This window comes from Leopardus geoffroyi, chromosome B1 (assembly GCF_018350155.1).
Source record: "Leopardus geoffroyi isolate Oge1 chromosome B1, O.geoffroyi_Oge1_pat1.0, whole genome shotgun sequence".
Lineage (NCBI taxonomy): Eukaryota > Metazoa > Chordata > Mammalia > Carnivora > Felidae > Leopardus > Leopardus geoffroyi.
This window is the reverse complement of record NC_059327.1, coordinates 115,000,083-115,019,599: the sequence shown is the minus strand read 5'-3', so window position 1 is coordinate 115,019,599 and position 19,517 is coordinate 115,000,083. Positions and strand designations below refer to the sequence as shown.

Sequence of the window (19,517 nt, the reverse complement as noted above, 5' to 3'; positions counted from 1 at the left end):
GAGCAATGACAGAACCATGTATACTGAAACCACTCTCTGTGAGAGGGTGTCACATCTAGTCCTTGGTGCCGACCGAATAAACTTGTTACTCACTAGATACAATCACCACGAGTGATTTCACAAGATTGGTGAAATATTTGGCTTTCGGTTTTCCAGTTGCCTTCTGCCTTGTCTGTCTTGGGCTTTACTTTAAGTCTCTTGCTTACAATTTGCTTCAACCCAGCAATCCAAGCTTTGGTTTGCAGTCACAAACTGTGTTCTGAGAAGTGTGTTTAAATAAATGTTGGCCCAGTTATTAGAACGTGAATGAAATGATTTAGCTTTTCAAACCCATTTTGCCACATACAAGAATGTTGGGCTGAAATGACTATAGTCTGTTCCGTGAGAAATTTTCCTCACACCTTGGCCAAGGATGTCTGGAGGACTTTTCTTCTGAACTGAAGGGACAGTCTGCAAGGTAAGTTTTCTGATTTGGCAGCAACGAAGTTGGGCTGTCTTGTACTTTTTTTTTTTTTTTTGTGGGGAGTGGCATGCAGAGGTGACAGTTCGAGGAACCCTTAGAACACTGAGCCTCTTTCTGCCTTGGCTCTTGTGATTGATGCTTCTCCTCTTAGCTGTCTGCATCTTCAGTTCCATATCCAGTCATGGCATAGAATGGTGTCTGACAAATCAGGAAATTAATAGGAACAAGAGTCATAAGTGGTGAGTGTTGGGGGTCCCAGTGAACCAGAACAAAATTAGAAAAATAAGTCCATTAATCCCAACTCTCACCATTACCTTCCCTGACCTTCCTCAGTTTTCTTTATACCCTCACCCTGCCCTCTTTTTTCCCCTTTCTTGAGCATGAACTGATATCTAGGATAGCAGTGACAGGATTGAGGAATTAAGAACTGAGAAAAGACAGAGCAAGGAGAGAGAGTGCTTCCTCTGTTCTGTATTCTGTAAAGGCATAATGAATCCAGTGCTATCAGAAATCTCCATTCACCCTGGCTGCTGAAAGGAAGAGGGGAGAAGAGAATGTGTGGCAATAGTTTAGCTCCTAGTTTGCTTATACCTCTGGGGCCCATCTAATCCCAGGTAAAGGGACTGATGGCTTTAAGTGTTTCTGCCCTTAGAAAATTAGAGTGTTGGGGGGCACCTGGGTGGCTCAGTCGGTTAAACGTCCGACTTCGGCTCGGGTCATGATCTCACGGTCTGTGAGTTCGAGCCCCGCGTCGGGCTCTGTACTGACAGCTTAGAGCCTGGAGCCCGTTTCAGATTCTGTGTCTCCCTTTCTCTCTGACCCTCCCCTGTTCATGCTCTGTCTCTCTCTGTCTGAAAAATAAATAAACGTTAAAAAAAAAATTTTTTTTTTTTTTAAAAAAAGAAAATTAGAGTGTTGAGTTGGGAACGATGAGCGGATAAAAATATATATATATTAGGGTTTTGAAATGAAGTCATGTGTCCTTTTAAACTGGAAACACAATGGTTGGGCAGTGTATGTACTTTTTTATTTGATCTCCGTGTTGACAGTTGTTTGTCCCAATCACGTGACAAGAAATTCCTGAAGGACTGTGGTTGATCTGATAAAGCACCCGGCTAGGTTCTGTCTTGCACATGAAGGGCGTATCCATAATTTTATGTAGTTTACAGCACACATTTCCTGAGGTGAACCTGAAATGAGTCCTGTAGTTCTGTCCACAGTACTTCTCCTTCCTCAGATGTGGATCCTTTGCAGCCTTCTAGAGCCTGTCTTTTCAAGGCAAGATCACCTGTTACTTTTTTTTTTTTTGTAATGTCTGTTTATTTTGAGAGAGAGTGAGCGAGCATGAGCGGGGAAAGAGCAGAGGGGGCAGAGAGAGAATCCCAAGTAGGCTCTGCGCTGTCAGCCCAGAGCCCGATGCGGGACTCATACTCCTGAACCGTGAGATCATGACCTGAGCATCGGGAGTTGGATGCTTGACTGACTGAGCCACCCAGGAACCCCTGGACTATCAAGTCTTGATAAAATATCTGTGTTGTGTTTTTGCCAGCTGGGCTTGCCTAAACAAACTTTTGAAGAAGGTTTTTTCTCACTTTACCCTCTAATCATGGTTTATGTCATTTTCTGTTACAGAGCTTTATTCTCAACTATTAACCAATCATGGTGTGTTTGCCTTTTTACATAGGTCATCTGGATACCAGAAAGCTTTCCAGATCCGTATGAATTGTTTTTTATCAGGAAATGTTTAGGCTCCCCAGTAGTGATGTTTTGGGCAAAGAATCATGCCCTGATTCCTACTCTACTGGATAAGATGGTTTTCTACTTGCTTTAGAGGCTAATTGAATTTCTCTCCTGCCAGACTCTCCTCCCATCCATTTGTACACACGCTACCCTCCTTCACCCCATGCATCCACTTGGGCAGGGTACTACCTGTCTTCACGACCAGTTTAACCACCATCAAGGCTGGACTGGCCATGGTTCAGGGATCATTGAGTATAAAAGACAGCATGGCATACAACTGTCCCCCTAGGTGCCAAATGAACAGTCATTAGTAGTCTTTCTATATTTCTCCTCTCCTGTGTACTATTACTGAATATATTTCTGAATATCATTCTTTGATTTTCTAAGCCTCTTCAACTGATGCTAGGCTGATCTGAAACCCTGGACCCCCAAGCACTTCAGTTTTCCAATTTTTCATGCCTATTATTCTGACCAGCTCAGTCCACTGCTCCTTCCCATATGCTAAAATTTTCATGGGATATAAGCTTTTGACTATTGGGTCAAACTCCTATCCTGGTCCATCATTGTTTCCCGTGTCATCATGGTGGCTTCTAGGGGCTTCTGCACCATTGTTCTAGGGACTCTTTTCTGACCCTCTGCAGTAACACACAGATTATTTCTTTGGAGGATGGTTTTCCTAATCAAAGCTACTCATTTTTAAAGCTCCCAATACATCTCTAATCCATCATTTTCAAACCTGTTTAAATTATTTAATGTGTTGCAGCTCCCCGTTTTAACTGTGAAATGTTTTGATCAGATATTAATACAGCTATTTGTACACTTTCGGCTGCCCACTTAACACCAGGTCTGAATACACTTTAGAATATTAGTAATGTGGTATTCAGCTGAATCAAATATTAACCATCCAAAACCCTGACTTCCCCCTAAAAAGAGGAAAGAAAGTAGCTTTGATTTTTTTTCAGTGCATAGCTGTGGTGAAGTCATTGGTTATTAATATTTTTAAAAGCTTTGCCCAAGGACACACTACCACCAAAACATATTATTAGTAACATATTGAATAATTTAAAGCGTGTCACTAAAACTCGCCAATAAATGAATAAAACCTAGTTTGAGGAGCTACCCTCTTGGATTCTTTTTGAGTTTTTAAGTTAAAAAGAAAAAAGCACAGTCTGGTGAATTTTTTTTAGCTGTTTTGTTTTGACCTTTCTAAATATCTTATAAATTAGGATGAAATGTGATTTTTATCGGCTTGTAAAGTTTCTTCTTTATCTTCTTGTGTCATTCAGCTCAACGGAGACTCTCAGGCAAAAGTACAACGGATTCTACGGTTGATTTCTGGTGGTGGATTGTCCATAACTGGATCCCATATCTTGTGTGGAGACTTCCTCTTCAGTGGTCACACCGTTGTGCTGACACTTACTTATTTGTTCATCAAAGAATGTGAGTACTAACTCATTCCCACTCTATTGACCGCTGTAGTGGGAGGGATCCCTGGGCCCTGAAACTTATGGGAACTCTTAACCCTTTGGGCTTGATATCTATGGAAGGTACAGGTGTGCAAGTGTGTGAGAGTGTGTGTGTCTGAGTGTATTTAATTCATTCCAGCTAGGCCTATGTGATTTGAACATGGGAGACTTAAAACTTGGCCCTGGATTCTCTAACATTTAATCTGGCTCCAGAATGTCTCAGTCCCTCATTAGAACCTCTCAAGGTATGAAAAGCTATTTTAGTGTTGGCAAATAGGTGTTAAGTTTATTACAAACAGAATCAGTGCACTGGAAAGCTGAATGTAAATGACTTATGAGTGTGAAATATCCATTGTATGAAACTTCCATTCCATCATTCCAAATAATTTGATGTTTTCCCCTTTTTTTAGATGTTTTCTTGTCCCATTTCAGTTTCACCATTTTCCAGCTGACTTCTGTGCTTTAATAGGCATCTTCAAAATTATTTTGCCAATATTGATCATTTCTTCATACAAAACATGGAGGCAAGAATGTGAAGTATCTTTCCATATTTGTACACTTAATTGCCATTATACAAAATCCTTGTGGAGCCCAGCAGCTTTCATGGCTGGCATGGTGCCTCCTTCATCATGGGAGCTGTGTTTGAGGTTAGCTGCCCAGCAGATCCCATTGTTGTAGATTTCTGAGGTTCCATTTATGTAGACCCATCACCTCAAAGTCCTTTCAAAGTAAGTGATACCTTTTCCTTCGTTTTTGCAAAGCTGCTCAGGTTAACCTTCACCTTTAGTTCCAGAATACTCCATATTGTTTCTTAGAACTTTATCTTCACTTTCTTCACTTCCTCAGCATTGTAAAGAGGCCTTTTGGCAAAGACCCAACAGAAGGTCGCCTGCCCTTCTGTTGTCCTGCTTCTTCTACCCTCTCTTGGCCTGTCATTAATCCAAACAGGTTTAGCCTTACTTCATGGCAGTATGGACATCACAGTTTATCTGTCAGTGGCACATAAGTGAGTTCTTGTCCCCATAGGCCGCCTGGGGTCTCAGGTTTCAGTTCCGCTTTGAGGGCTTTAGGACAAAGATTTGAGATTATTTGCAGTAGAGGAAGTTTTTTTTTGTTTGTTTTTGTTTTTTTGTTTGTTTGTTTGTTTTGTTTTTTTTTGGTAAGAATTGTGTAGTTTGAGGTGTTTCCTTTGTAAGTGCTACACACACACACTTAGAGTGGGGAGAGTAGCATGTTAAGTGCACAGGCTTCATTATTCCTGACATAAGGTGGAGGCCGTTCTGGACCTTTCCCTTTATTTCTGTCCTCACATTTCTACCAGAGGTGGTAATGGGGAGGAACCTGAGTCTGTTTCTGCACCGATATCGGGGGTTGTCTCTTCCTTCAATATCAGTTATTTCTCATATGTAGTTATTGGTTCTGATGAGCCAGTAGAGAGATCTGTGTTGTTGATGACTCTAACTCTAACTTTTGCTGGGAAGAGTTCCACCAGTGTGTAAGATCAATTATTTTCTAGTCCAGAGATGGACTCGTGCTATAGGAGTTTCTCTCTAATCTGAGAATCATAGAAAACTTAGAGAAGAAGATGAGGGTGAGGCGGGGAGGAGCTGCATGTTGGAACGAAGCCATGGTGAGTTGCAAGTAATGACAAGAAACACCCCAGGAAACTGAAGGTCAATTTTAGAAAATAACTGAAGACCAAGTGATGCTAACAATAATAGCAAATAGACATAATACTCTGTGCCAGGCACTATTCTAAGTCCTTGATGCAAAATAACTCATTTAATCCTACAGCCACCCCATGAGAGCAGCACTGTTTTCCCCTTTTTCAGAGAGGACACTTAGAGAGAGTGACTTCCCACGGTCCATAGTTGGTAATTGGAGGATGGAGTATTCAACCTCAAGCAGGCTGACTCTAGAGGTTATGCTATTAATTTCTTGGGTCTCTTTAGAATATTTGGGAGCCCAACTTGTCTGATCTTATAAAATTGCTAAGGAACAGTCCAGGTATATTGCCCATTATTGTTCTTTCTTTTACCTCAGGACAATAGCAAGGCAACTTGTGATTATATTTATGCTCTGATAAAGGCTATGCAGTATGTAGAGATATTTTCTTCCCAAAACGTGATTTTGGCTTGAGGTTTCAAAAACTGTGTGAGTTAACATACAGCAGTGAAAGAATTACATCCTGATGTTTCTAATTTTTGGTGAGGAATGAAATGGCAAATCTGTAATGCTAAGTACAAACCCAACTCTAGCATCAGTTCTGTACATGGACAGAGCATTCCACGTTTGTGCCCATTTCCTATGCAATTAGGAAAAACAGTCACCTTCTAAGTGATGCCCTGTGTTCTGGTTCAGAGTAAGCAGTGGTCCCAGATGGTTTCTTTGAGCCGTCTGCTTCTAGAATCAGATGCATCATTCATATATTTTTTTGTTTTCCTGCCTTTTGATCTGTTTGGTCTCTTTCCTTGTTTGCCTGGTTGTCATGAATAGATTTTAATTTAGTCAAGAGAACAGATAGAAACATGGGACCAGGACCATTTTGTGGGCTTTACACAGAGGGGAGCTTTACACAGTTGTGCAAATATTTCACTGAGGCCTAGGTTCCTTATAAAACTGGCCTGAAGAAATCAGCCTAGCTTTTAGTACCAAGTGCCTTGCTGGTAGAGAGGGAAAAACCCCCTCCCTCCCTCCCTCCCTCCCCCCCCCTCTCTCCGTCCCTCCCTCCCTCCCTTCCTTCCTTCCTTCCTTCCTTCCTTCCTTCCTTCCCTCCCTCCCTCCCTCCCTTCTGTCTTTCCTTCCTTCCTTCCTACCATGCTACCACACAAAGTCCATTGTCTGTATGATTCAGTGTCTGTAGGGCTTGGATCCCACACAGGCAGTGGGGTGAATTAATATTTGTGTCATCCTCTTTCAGCCTGATGTTATTAATCCCTATGGTAGAATGGGAAAGCAGAAAAGTTACCATTTTCCCATTTCTGTTTCAAAATAATTTATATTAAATCTTTTCTTTGGCTCAGCCAGCCAGTGTTCTCAGTTAGTGAGCAGTGGTCCCAATGTGGTAGCATAAATGGGAATACATTTTTATGGAAGAGCAGTGTTAGTATTTCCAGACATTCTTAAAACTTCATTTTCAATTCCACAAGTACTAAATGACCACTCGGCCCATCTCTTTACTCCTTTTATACTTCAGCTTTGCTTCTTGTGGATAAACAAATACAAAATTGTTCTGGTTTGCCCAAACATTTTTAACTTCCAAGGTAATAAGTACCAGATGACCTTATAAGCAAAGGGAACTGAGCTGCTGTGAAGCTTCAGAGAAGGGTGGAGTCTGTGGTTCTGCAGAATGCATATTTCGTGAAATCTCCAGATTTCTAAGAGTTGGTTCAATTTTGAGTACTCTCCACCTAATGGAACAGTTATGGGGCCTGGATGTGGCCACCAGGCTGTAAAGGGTAAGGCTTCTTCCAGCTTTAAAATTCTAGGAGTCTATCCATTGTCTGCTAGAAGTCTGTGCCAGGATGAACCAACTGAGAAGCGATAAGGCATGCATGCAAAAATTAAACAGCAGACTTCCAAATGCAAACAGGTTTATAAACTTCCTGTTATACTTGAAACCAAAAGAGCAACAGCTATTTCACCAAAAAATATTCTTCATTTGAATGATACCTGATTTCGTATTTATTTCATCTGGATTTCTGGAAATGGATTCTCTTGGCATCCTACCATTGTGCTGTACTTAGAAATAAATGTCACTATGAATGTAAACACAGTTAAATATGAAATAAATTTGTTAGATTATTAACTTTGTGAGTTAATAAGGCTTTAAAATAGAAAAAAAAAAAAAAAAGACACAGCTATTAAAGAAAAAGAAAAAAGGGAAAGTTATTAGAGATGAACCAGAGGTTGCTGCCTGTGTCCTCATCACTTGTGTGCGCGGGCTGTGGGGTGTATGATCGCATTTCACCTGATGAGTGCTCTGGTTCTCTCCTCTAGCTAATCAATATAATGACCTTTTTTACTGGACTCACTAGGAGAAGGTTAAAATCCACCAGTGAATGAGCCAGAACCCTAAGCTTTACATCGGGAGTGTTTCATAGTCACGATTAGCAATAATAGTATGAAACTGCTGAGAAGCAAAATACTGTTGGCCACAATGCCATTTTTCTCCCCCTGGAGAAATCAAAATACGTTTCTGTAAGACCTGAAATTACTCCTGCTTTCTTACTTTTCCCTACATTTTCATTGACAACTACCGTTTCTTTTGACCCCTACTGCTTTTCTTTCCAGTGGGATCTCTTCTGTGAGCCAATATGAGCCAATTCCAACCAACCTGATAAACAATTCTGTTCTCTTATTGAACAACTTAGCAGCGTACAAGGCCTAGAATACGTAGGGAGTGACTGTTCCCTGATGAATGACTATGAGACCTGCCCCCGGTGGTCCCCTCCTTGTCTCTTTGTACCTGAGCAAATCCCGGACTGTTCACAGTGACTCATTTTGGGTTAATCGGTTTTCTTCTTCCAGTGACTTCCTGACCTTAGATTATTCTACTTAAGGTCATTAACATAGACTGTAATCATTAAATTCATCTCTGGGAATCTTACTAACTCTATACTTTTCCTCCCGTCTAGATTCGCCTCGTCACTTCTGGTGGTATCATTTAATCTGCTGGCTGCTGAGTGCCGCCGGGATCATCTGCATTCTTGTAGCACATGAACACTATACTGTCGACGTGATCATTGCTTATTATATTACAACACGGCTGTTTTGGTGGTACCATTCAATGGCCAATGAAAAGGTGAGAGCAGTGAAATTATCCTGGGATGATTCTCTTTTCTTTAAATGCAGTGGCCCCCTTTTCATGCAGCGGGGGTTCAGGTGGCTTAGTGGGAATAGCCGCTGTCGCCACCCACTTGTGGGGTCTGGGTCAGTTCACTGAAACGTATACCCATTACTGCTTCTTAAATGATGTCACCAATATAAATGACATTTAAGGATAAAAGTGCTGTATAATTATAGAGCATGGCGTTTTACTAATTCAACTAGTCAATACCAGAATTGAAGAAGTATAAATGCTAAATTAAAATGCAGGAACCTTCTCTGTAGAAGTGTCATGGGGCAGCCAGGTAAGACATGCTCCCTGCCTTCAAAGAAATGAAATTTTGAGGCAAAGACAGAATCTATTTTAAAAAGGCAAAATAAGCAGTCCATGAATTCCTAGATTTGGTCCGTCTTTCGGTGATACTGTGCTCTCTGGCTTCCCTTCTCGTCCCTTCCTTATTTGTTGCTGGTGCCTTCCATTCCCAGATGACCTTTTCTTCTTCTCCTGTTCATGTCAAAGAGCTAGCTCAAATGCCACGTCTTCTGGGAAGGCTTCCTAACTCCTGCTCTCTTCCTGTCATCCCAAGATGGGAAGACTCCTCCCCTTCTATGTGTTTTCCTAGTCTAGGTGTGTGTGCTTGGTGTAGGAGAGTGAGTCTGCAGGGGCGCCTGGGTGGCTCGGTTGGTTGAGCATCCGACTTCAGCTCAGGTCATGATCTCACGGTCTGTGGGTTCGAGCCCCATGTTGGGGTCTGTGCTGACAACTCAGAGCCTGGAGCCTGCTTCGGATTCTGTGTCTCCCTTTCTCTGCCCCCCTCTTGCTCTCACTCTGTCTCTCTCAAAAATAAATAAAACATTTTTAAAAATTTTAAAAAAGGAAAGAGCATGAGTCTGTGTAGTCTAACTTACCTTTGGATAGTCTTGCCGTATTGTCCAATGCATGTAATTTGTGAGCAGTTGAAATATGCCATTCCCAAAGGGTCTAAATCAATTCTCATTTAGTGGTGTCCACTGATAGATGCCTCTTTTGGGGTTATTTTGTCTCTAGTTCTACTTCCCATTTTATGAACTTTAATTTCCCCCTTCCTTATACTTCCGTCTAAATGTCTACTGGCAGCACCCCACCAAAACCTTCACCTTTCCTCTTAAATGTGTTCCACCCTGCGAGCTTGCCCTGCACTCTTCCATCTTCCTCCAGCCTACATCCACCTGCTCACACGTCTTTACAACTCTTCCTCCTGGCCCACTCTCACATCCGTTCCTGAATCTGCACTCTTACTGGGACTGCAGGCAGAAGAATTTGCATGAGCTGGAGCAGGGGGGGAAGGGGGCTGGGACCAGAAACATGTCAGAATCAGGGAAAAGGCGCAAAGACAATTACTGCCTTGTGATCCTGATTCTGCTGCTTTCTCTGTTATGGTACAATGAATGACAATTTAATTAAGAAAAAAAAATGGGATGCAAGTCATGAAAAATAGGTCTCATTTTCCTTTTTTTTTTTTTTTTTTTTACCTTTTTACAGAACTTGAAGGTCTCTTCACAGACTAATTTCTTGTCTCGAGCATGGTGGTTCCCCATCTTTTATTTTTTCGAGAAAAACGTACAAGGCTCAATTCCTTGCTGCTTCTCCTGGCCACTCTCCTGGCCCCCTGGCTGCTTTAAATCCTCGTGCAAAAAGTATTCACGGGTTCAGAAAATCGGTGAAGATAATGAGAAATCTACCTGAGAAGCAAAACAAAGGCATCAGCTCTTACACCAAAAGAGTTAACGCTGTAACCAAAGGTATAGTTTTGGGTTTTTATTTTAGAAGAACTGACTGGTAAAGGAAGAAGTGGACCAAATTTTGTGTAAATGATTAGAAAGATGAACGAAGTATTACCCTTTGACTGCTTTTCTGATTCATCCTGAGAAAGGTATATTCTCCTGCAGCCCTTCATTCATTGGTGACAAGCCCCCCCACTGGGATTTTACTAATGAGCTTCTTAAAGAGGTGCCAAAGAACATACTATTCCTATCCTTATTCTTTCTCCACTAAAGCCCTCTACAGAATTTTTTCAGGATTTTTTTTTCTCCACGGTCAGAAGAATTTGTTAATGTTTTAAATAAACTATCTGGATATATACAGCTACTGTGTAAATAGAATTACCCAATGTTGAGAGTGGTTTTAGTATTAGGCTTATTAATGAGGGGGAGATCCATGGTTAGGAGTAAACTGGAGGTGAACTTTGTTTCCACTTTGTCATGGGGAAGGTCAGGGTCAGGTCTGGGAATGTGCACTGCTGCTACCACCCCATGCACTATGTATCACTTTTACTTTTTTTAACTGATACTTATACATACACACAAACACGCGCGCGCACGTGTGTGTGTGTGTGTGTGTGTATAGATATATATATATATATATAGGAAAGGTGATCTAAGTAAATATGGAAGTATTTGACACATCTCACAGATTTTACGTGTGTGTAAATATTTCCCCTTAGAATCTCTATGGCAGATATACAGGACGCCTGGAGCTGTTTCTGCTAAACAGGTGGTCCTTGAGTACACATGTATATGCTATCTGCCTGGTAGATACACATCTGGTATCCCTAGGGCAGTCAGCTGCTCCAGCACAGGCTAGAAACACATAGGTGTGTGAGCGGATGATCATGCCACTTGGGGAACAAGGCTGCATTTCTGTCCTGTCCTACCCTGTGGGAGATCTGTTTTAGAGCTGCTGGTTGGAACTCAAAAATGCAGTTGGCCACATTTCGCTGCAGATGATTTCTTCCTAGTTATTGTACTTTGTGGAAAAACCAAGGAGGAGTCCAAAAGTGTAATGTATCCTTGCCTTTTAGCAAGAGACTCAGCTTCTTATAAACTGGTCCTAAGGACATATGCCACAATTGAGTAATTTTACTTTGATCCTGAACTTACACCACGGTGCTGCACTATAACCTACTGTTGAGATCGGTCTGTTAGACAGTTACAGCTACTCAGTAAAAGGGGGATCATCGTTTCTAAAGTTCTTTGAGGTGGTGCAAAAAGAAGATGGATTTTTAAAAATCGGATCAGATCAATGCTGTCCAAGTTAATCTTTTAAAACTTCTAGTAAGTTTAAAAAAAGATTTATGGTTACAAAATCATCAACACTAGGTCAGAAGACAGAGAGGCCAATGACGCCAGTGAGCGAGCAGTTACATTTATATTGAAGGTGAAAATTTCCCTCCACTTAAGAATGAGAAATATCCCGAAATTTATCATTATAAACTGGTTTGCCTTGATTTGATACACAAAATTGACCTTCAGATTGCTTGAGAGAAGCACAGCACAAATTTTTCAGAAGAGTCCTTATTTTTGGTGCTAAAATTCTGTTTGTGTATTCAGTATGGCTCTTTCTCAATGTAACAGAAGAATCACTAAAGGAAAGGTAGTCGAATTCAAAGGGAGGAAGAAAGACATTCTTCATCCGATCATTTAAAACAAGAATTGAAATCCTAAATATCCTTGACAGGCTTTGAAATGCAAGGAGTTTTCAGGTATTTGTTATTAAATGAACCGATAAGAAATATATCTGTAGCTTCCCCGGTGTGCTTAGCCATAATTCTGTATAACTTTCTCTTATTAAATATTGACACTTGTGATATATAAGGGGTTGTGCTTGTGAGCAAAAGCATGTGACACTGAAGCCTGGGTTTTATGCTCCTTACATTGGAATAGTCCTTGAGCATCTGATTCATAACCTGATATACCTGAGAGCCTTATTCAACAGTGTGTTGGAAAACCTAATTTTCTGCAAATTAAAAAGGGAAAAGTATTTAAGATTTAAAAATCACGGTGTGTTGGGGCGCCTGGGTGGCGCAGTCGGTTAAGCGTCCGACTTCAGCCAGGTCACGATCTCGCGGTCTGTGAGTTCGAGCCCTGCATCAGGCTCTGGGCTGATGGCTCAGAGCCTGGAGCCTGTTTCCGATACTGTGTGTCCCTCTCTCTCTGCCCCTCCCCCGTTCATGCTCTGTCTCTCTCTGTCCCAAAAATAAAAACGTTGAAAAAAAAAAATTAAAAAAAAAAAAAATCATGGTGTGTGGATTGCCAGAGACCCTTGAAACAGTAAAGCTTGCATTTTAGTCAAGTAATACAGTTTTAAAAAAAACACATCACCTTTTAAAGAACTTTAAAAACCTCTCTGACCTCACATGTGGACACTATTGCTCACATGTTCTTTACGTGTATGTCTCATAGATGTCTAGTAGACACTAAGCATGAGGTTTGAAAATAAGGAGGGCAAATAACCAAAGTTTCAAGATGGGAAAAGAAAAGCAGTGAAACTCCATTACATGTAGGAAAGCAAACTTGAGGCTTAACCTAACATGCCACTTAGAAAACTTAAACAATTATGATCCTGCTTTTGAAACAATAAATTTTGGGAGCTCCTTTTCCTTGCTAATTACAGTACAAGATCTTATCCATTATCTTTGTTTTTGTAAACCAGTGCTCCTGTTTGAAGCTTTCCTTGTAATTTGGTCCTTCTGCACAATATCTATAATATATCATTCCTGTAAATTACTCCATATTTTTTCTAAATTCTTTCAAGTGGAAATGGATTCCTCTCAGGTTCGATTTTTTTTTTTTTTTTTTTTTTTTAGCTCCTCCACAGCTCTGAAAATAAAGCATTGTTCCCAGCTCCACCCAAACTAATTTTAAATTTGTTATTTAATTTTACTGGCATCTTAGGAAACAAGCTTTGCTGAGGAAAGAAGGCTATTTTGAGTGAGCCCAAGCCCCTGGTCTGGTGGAATGATGACATTGTGTAAGGTTCTTTACTGTATACCAGTGCCCCCTTGTGGAAATATGTTATATGACTTGGAACACAAACTTGCCACTTTTTAAAAGTAGATTTTCATGTTTTTAAAAGGCATTTGGTTGGTTGGTTGGTTGGTTTTTTGTTTTGTTTTATTTTTTGCCAATAATCTGAAAACATCATGCAAAAGGAACTTCAAGGTATGTTAAACCTTTCCCCAAGGGAAAATGTGCTTAGATCGCAGAGAGTTGCAGTTCTAATCTTTCATCCATTTGATCAAAGAAAATTTGAACACCATTTTACCTCTCATTGTCACAATCATTAATGTCTCCCTTTATAACTACCTATATACTTTGTTTACTTTGAAACACCAGGTTGGCTTTCTTATTTTTTATTATTATTTTTTACATGCTAGAGCTCATGCAGTTTCTGTTTTAATTAAAAAGTTCACATCTTGTTTCTTTAATATTTTGAACATTTCTTTTTAATTATTTGTTGTTTTTTGTTTTACACTGTAAAACCGATTAAAAATTTAAGCTGGTCTTAACACACTTACTTCTGTAGGAAGTGTGAGAAGGAATTTCTTAATAAATGAGTTTACAAGTTTTAAATGAGCATATGATAAGTAATATGCCATGTGTTGAAGGCTTTTCTATTTGTATGTATAAAGATTTCTGGTATTTTTTTTAATGTCATTGTGTTGCAATAATTTAACTCCTTTGACTTACTTGCTAAAAATATTTCTTCTATTAAGAAGTGCTCTTGACTTCAGTACCTAAACACTGAAAATCATGTCAAAGGTACCCAAAGATAAGTTTTTATACAGATATACACCTTATAAGTTCTCATTTATTTTATTACTCATTAACTATACTGTGTTCTAAATGAATCATGAGTGAGAATAGCTCTTTATTATGGAATTATTTAAAACTGTCCTTTAAAAGAAAAAGAAGAAACTGTAAACATAAGCTAATCTAGTTGCCAAGTTGGAATTCATTATTTAATTTACCTCCTATGCAATGATTAATGCTGCAAAATGTATGGTTATGTTACAGTATATTCACAAAAGATATATTATTACGAGATTTGAGAGGTAGCCAATTGCATTCTTTCGGAAATTTACTGTACTGTTTCAATGTGTTAAGTGCCTTGTTGTAAAGTAAAATTTTAAGTCTAGAATTCATTATTTTCCTGACATATTTTTCATTACGATATATACTGTATGCTATTGTAATAGTTTTATTAAATGCTTATATTTTAATCAAACATGTAAATTTCAGAAGCTCTTTTCTCCTACCCACCAGTACCTTAATCATTGGTTTATCATTTGGGATTTGCATTCAAGTTTTGTTTTGTTTTGTTTTTTTAAGAGGAAATTATCTTCATTTAGAAATGTTTTCATGCTTGTGCTTTTGTGTTTGTAAAAGACATTTCAGAAGGAATTTAGGAGTGGAACTATAGTTTATACTTCTAAAAATGCCATTTTACATTTACATTTTAAGTGCCTAATTGTTAGTTAAAACTAATTTATGTTTCTATTTTAAAGAGGATATGTGTACTTGGTTTCTAATCTCCTTGGCTTTGCTTTAAAAAAAAAATAGCAAAAAAAAAAAAAGCAAGAGCCTACACTTTGTATTTACCCAATAAACCACAGTGACATCAACAGTCTTTTGAAAATTAGTATTACTGTTTCTTTTGGTTTAAAAAGAAATTATTTTCTGTAAAGATTTTAAATTTTTGTTTGGTTTTAAGTGCTTATTAAAACCACAAGAGGATTATTTTCTTCAAGCACTATTATTAAAATAAGGTGATAACCTTCAATTAATAGAACTGTAAGTACACTGGAATGTGTTATTTTTTCCCCTGCCCTCGGATTTAAGGTGAAAAATAATTCCGAACAATATAAGGTCATTTATGGGAAGTAAAAAAATCAGCTACACACTCCATGATTCTGATTTACATTGTTCACAAAGGGACAGAATCATTAATTCGTCAAAGAAAACAGTCCTTTCTGTCACTCAGTCCTGAAAGAAATGTCATCCTCATGCTTTCACTAATGGGACACTGAGGTGATGTCCTCTAGCAGACTTCAACAGTCACTGCTACCATTGATTCCATAAGTTGGTTTTGGACCCCCTGATGAAAGATAAAGGCATGACACCCCAGAACAGATTTAGTAAAAGCAGTTGAGTGGGGCAAGGGGGGTAAGATAATATGGTTCAAAGGTTAAGTTGTCAGATGTAGTTCAGGTTTTTTCTCTAGATTTTCCAGACACAATAGAGTACAGATCGGAATAGTCTTTCTGCCACGCGCACCCAAGCCTTGGATGGAAAGCTTATTTCACTGATGATGCCATCCTCCTGCGTGAAACACTCTGGTCTGCTGGTTGCACTGGGCATATGTTCTAAGACTACCCTCATCTAGAATGCATTACACAAGGAATTGATGCGATGCTCGGTAGGCCTTGACATCCAACATTTCCTTTTCTTCTAATAGATAAGATTATCAGAAGCAGGATACTGGATTACTCACTAATGTAAATTAGAATAGGAATGGATTACGGACAACTCTGTGTCTGTGTAAAGCATATTTAATTCCTGTGTGGCACCTGTAAGGAGGCATAGCATTTTACAGTTTTTATGCTTGACATACATTCTTTAATCTTCACAAAACCCTGTGAAGTAGGTAAGGAAAGATGTGGTGACCCCATTTTGTGAGATGAAAAAGAGTTCGTAAGTGTTAGAGCTGGAACTTGAGTTTTGTTTTCTGTTTTGCTGTCTTCCTGTCATAATTACTGTGGCTGCCATCACCATTTGTTAGAGATTTTGTTGTTTGTTTGTTTGTTTTGAGGGGGAGTTTATTCCCTTATCACTTTATCAGCCAGTTACTTTATTAAGAGGGAAACTGATCCTTGAACAGTTTGGGTTTTTTGTTTGTTTGTTTTGTTTTGCTCTGTTCCTTGGTCAAATGCTACTACTTTTTCTTATACTTGCAACGCACCACATTTTGGAGGGGACAAAAGTTCATGCTTCTTGTGCAAAATGGCCTTGAATGCAAAAGAATCTCCAAGTGTGTTTGAGCTCACAAATTTGTTAGACTAAAGCAAACTCATTACAAGTGTCACTTCTAGGATAGCGCATTATTATGCACTTCTGTCTGAAACAGGTTAACACAGGGGACAACAAAGTGCATAAGGCTATATCTCCACAAGTGACTGTCTCAGGAATTACTCCCAAAGGAATGCCAAAAGGAGGAGAGAGAGGATGACCTGTTTTCAAAGGACAGCAAAGGTCTGAGGAAATGGAACAGGGTTCTTGGGAGTCATTGTAGTCTGGGTTGAGTTAGGCTCCCCAAAGGACCAAAGTGAAGCCATAGGAATTTCTGGTCCTGCCATGAACTGGCAAGTTCTCCGTACTAAAAATGTGCCCAAGCCAACATGTGTGCTTGCTTCTGGACAAGTTTCTGGGCGTAATTACTTCAGCATTAAATTGAAACATTCATCTCTTTTTCCAAGTTCCTTAAATGTTGTATTTCTTTGGGTAAAGAGGAAAGAAGCCACTACTTACCGGTTAGCTATACCATGTGTCAGGCACCACTAATTGCTTTTACTCATATTTGACACAACACTCCTTTTATAATCGAGGGAACTCAGAGATAAATATGGGGTAAGGAGCATGGCGATACCAATCCCAGGTATGCGAAAGCCCGCAATTTTCCTGTTGCACCAGTGTGACAGGAGACCCATGTGTGAGCAAGCAATTCAGGAGAAGAAGAAAAGCCTCTTCTGGAAATATTTCGACAACCAGATTTTGTGTTGTTGAGAGCAAAGTTGAGGAGTACTTGAGAGTGAGCCGTGTAAGGGTCTTTGACCCACATTTTGACCATTGATGTGGTGAATGGGGCAAAACCCTGTTGCTTCCGTTCCTCTCCTTCCATCGCACACCTGCTTAAGGCAGGGGGGCTCTGGGCCTGTATGGAGACACCCCCAGAGCACGCCTGAGACCGCCGGGCACACAGCTCTTTGCTGCGAGGAGATGGCACTTTTGAACGTGTTTTGTATTACATCCAGTTTCCTGGCCCGTGTTTGAAGGGAATGTTTGACATCTGGCACTGGGAGAAAGACATTTATTTCCCTGTTGTCTTAGTCTGCTTGGGGTGCTGTAACAAAATACCGTAAACTAGGTGCCTTAAACCATAGACATTTATTTCTGACAGTTCTGGAGGTTGGGAAGTCCAAGATTAGGGTACCAGCATGGTCAGGTTCTGGTGGTGTCCCTCTTCTGGTTTCCCCACATGTTAGGAGTGGGGGAGAGTGTGGAGAGAGAGCACGGTCTCTGTCACCTCTTCTTATAACAACACTAATCCCATCGTGGGGCCCCCACTCTCATGACCTCCTCTAAGCCGAATTACCTCCCAAAGACCTTACCTTCTACCACCATCCTATTGGGGTTAAGGTTTCAACATAAGGATTTGGGGGACATGAACATGTAGTCTGTGGCACCTGGGTTTCTTAAATATATAAACCTATCTTTTTAAAGCAAAATGCACTGCTTAGAGTACAAGGCCTTAAGCGTTTTGGGTCCCATGGCTTTTCTATCCTGTGAGCCCAGTCCGTGGGTAGCACTTTCCCACACTGTTTCAACAAACAATGCCCTCTGACTGGTCTGGCTGCTCCTCCGGTCATCCCCATCCTCTGCTCTGTAGTGCTCAGTCCTACCACGCAATGTGCTCCCCCACCCAGAATATCACCTGCCTTTCACAGAAGGCAGCATGATATGGTGGCCCTCTGCCACCTGGGTTCAAATCTGTTTTTCCAGAACTGGCTGTATGTGGAAGAAGTTAAACAAGTTTTAAACTCTGTGCCTCAGTTTATCTGTAGGATGAAAATAGTAATAGTCCAGGTCTCTCAGAGCTGTTGGAAGGACTCAATGAAAAATAGTTTTGTTAGAAGATGCACATTTAGTAAGTGTTAACGATATTCACTTAACGAGTGTTTTAGGTACCATGACTCTAGCACTAAAATTATTAATGTATATTCAGATCTTGCCTGCCTGAAACTTCAGCTTTATCTTACTTTTCCTTCCTTTAATTTCTCCCTAAAATGCAATACAAGCTAATTGCCAAAATCACTGCTGTAAGGTTTCTTTTTTTAATATATCTCATTTCTATACCAAATTAAAGTTCCTTGAAAGAAAGGAGTCTTAGAATTCATTTCAATACCTAATAAAGTTCTTATCACAAACAAGATAGTCAGCAAATACTTGTTGAATGAATTTTTTAGAATGTCTTCTTGTGTATTCGGAATATTAACAGAATTCATGAAGATTCATTGAAAAGGAAATTGCCCTTCATGCCACCAAATAATTTGCTATTAAAATAATAGAGTCATTTACCAAACCACCAAATGTTTCTAACCTGAAAATGTTTCAGTACTATCATATGTATTTTTGTAATATTTTGGCCAAAAATATGGATTGAAAAATAAAGATTGAAGTGGAAAATCTTTGGACTTGACCCCCATGTTTGTTTCCTAAGGCAACTGTTTTCCAGCCATACAACTTTGGGCAAGTTATTTTACCTTTCTGGATCATCATATCCCCTCTAAAAAAGAAGAGTGAAGAAACCTACCTCCTAATGTCACCGTGAGGATTGGAGATAATGTATACAGTAAAGCACTTGATACTTGACTCATTAATATATAATGTCTAATCTGAAAATAAATTCATGGAATTTTTAAATATTTTTAATTTTATTGTGAAGAATATGAGAGTTTTTTAAGTTGTAAGAATTTAAAGATGAAACATTTCCTACTTATTACAAGATACAAATGCTTGTCGTGTTGTACAAGCTTTTGGATTTAAACGTGAACATGTCAGGTGTTTAAGCTTGTTTCCAAAGAGCACTCTGCCTGCCTTCTTCACATTTTGTGCATTAATCAGGCACATGAGTTGTTTTTTCTATCTCTCCAGAAATATCCAGAAAAGTGAGTGATGAAATTGCTAGGTGGAATTTTTTTTTTCTAATAAAATAATTCAATAAAATAATCTATGGTTCACACTGGCCCTGCTGCCCCTGACCATGAGATTAAGAGTGATCATTTTATCCTAGTCATAAGTAGCTACAACTGGGTCATCACCGTGGGATCATATGTTTGGTACAATGTTGTACTGCCAATGAAGTTACTAGATTTCACCATTAATCTAGTAAGCTGACTTTTACATGACCTGCCTATATATATCCC

At 39.6% G+C, this 19,517-nt stretch overlaps 1 protein-coding gene across 6 annotated transcripts in view; it reads left to right on the top strand.

Moving 5' to 3' along the window:
• The window catches only part of SGMS2 (sphingomyelin synthase 2), an 84,187-nt gene extending 72,045 nt beyond the window's left edge, over nt 1-12,142 (top strand). For 4 of the 6 annotated variants that reach the window (XM_045471068.1, XM_045471092.1, XM_045471108.1 and 1 more), the window contains 3 exons: nt 3,490-3,643; nt 8,307-8,473; nt 10,019-10,620. In XM_045471068.1, the coding sequence (XP_045327024.1) occupies nt 3,490-3,643; nt 8,307-8,473; nt 10,019-10,222 (525 nt within the window). In that variant the 3' untranslated portion in view covers nt 10,223-10,620. Of the gene's footprint in view, nt 1-3,489; nt 3,644-8,306; nt 8,474-10,018 lie in introns of all 6 variants that reach the window. The other 2 variants (XM_045471083.1, XM_045471078.1) reach the window with 1 other exon arrangement.
• Nucleotides 12,143-19,517: the final 7,375 nt, after the last annotated feature.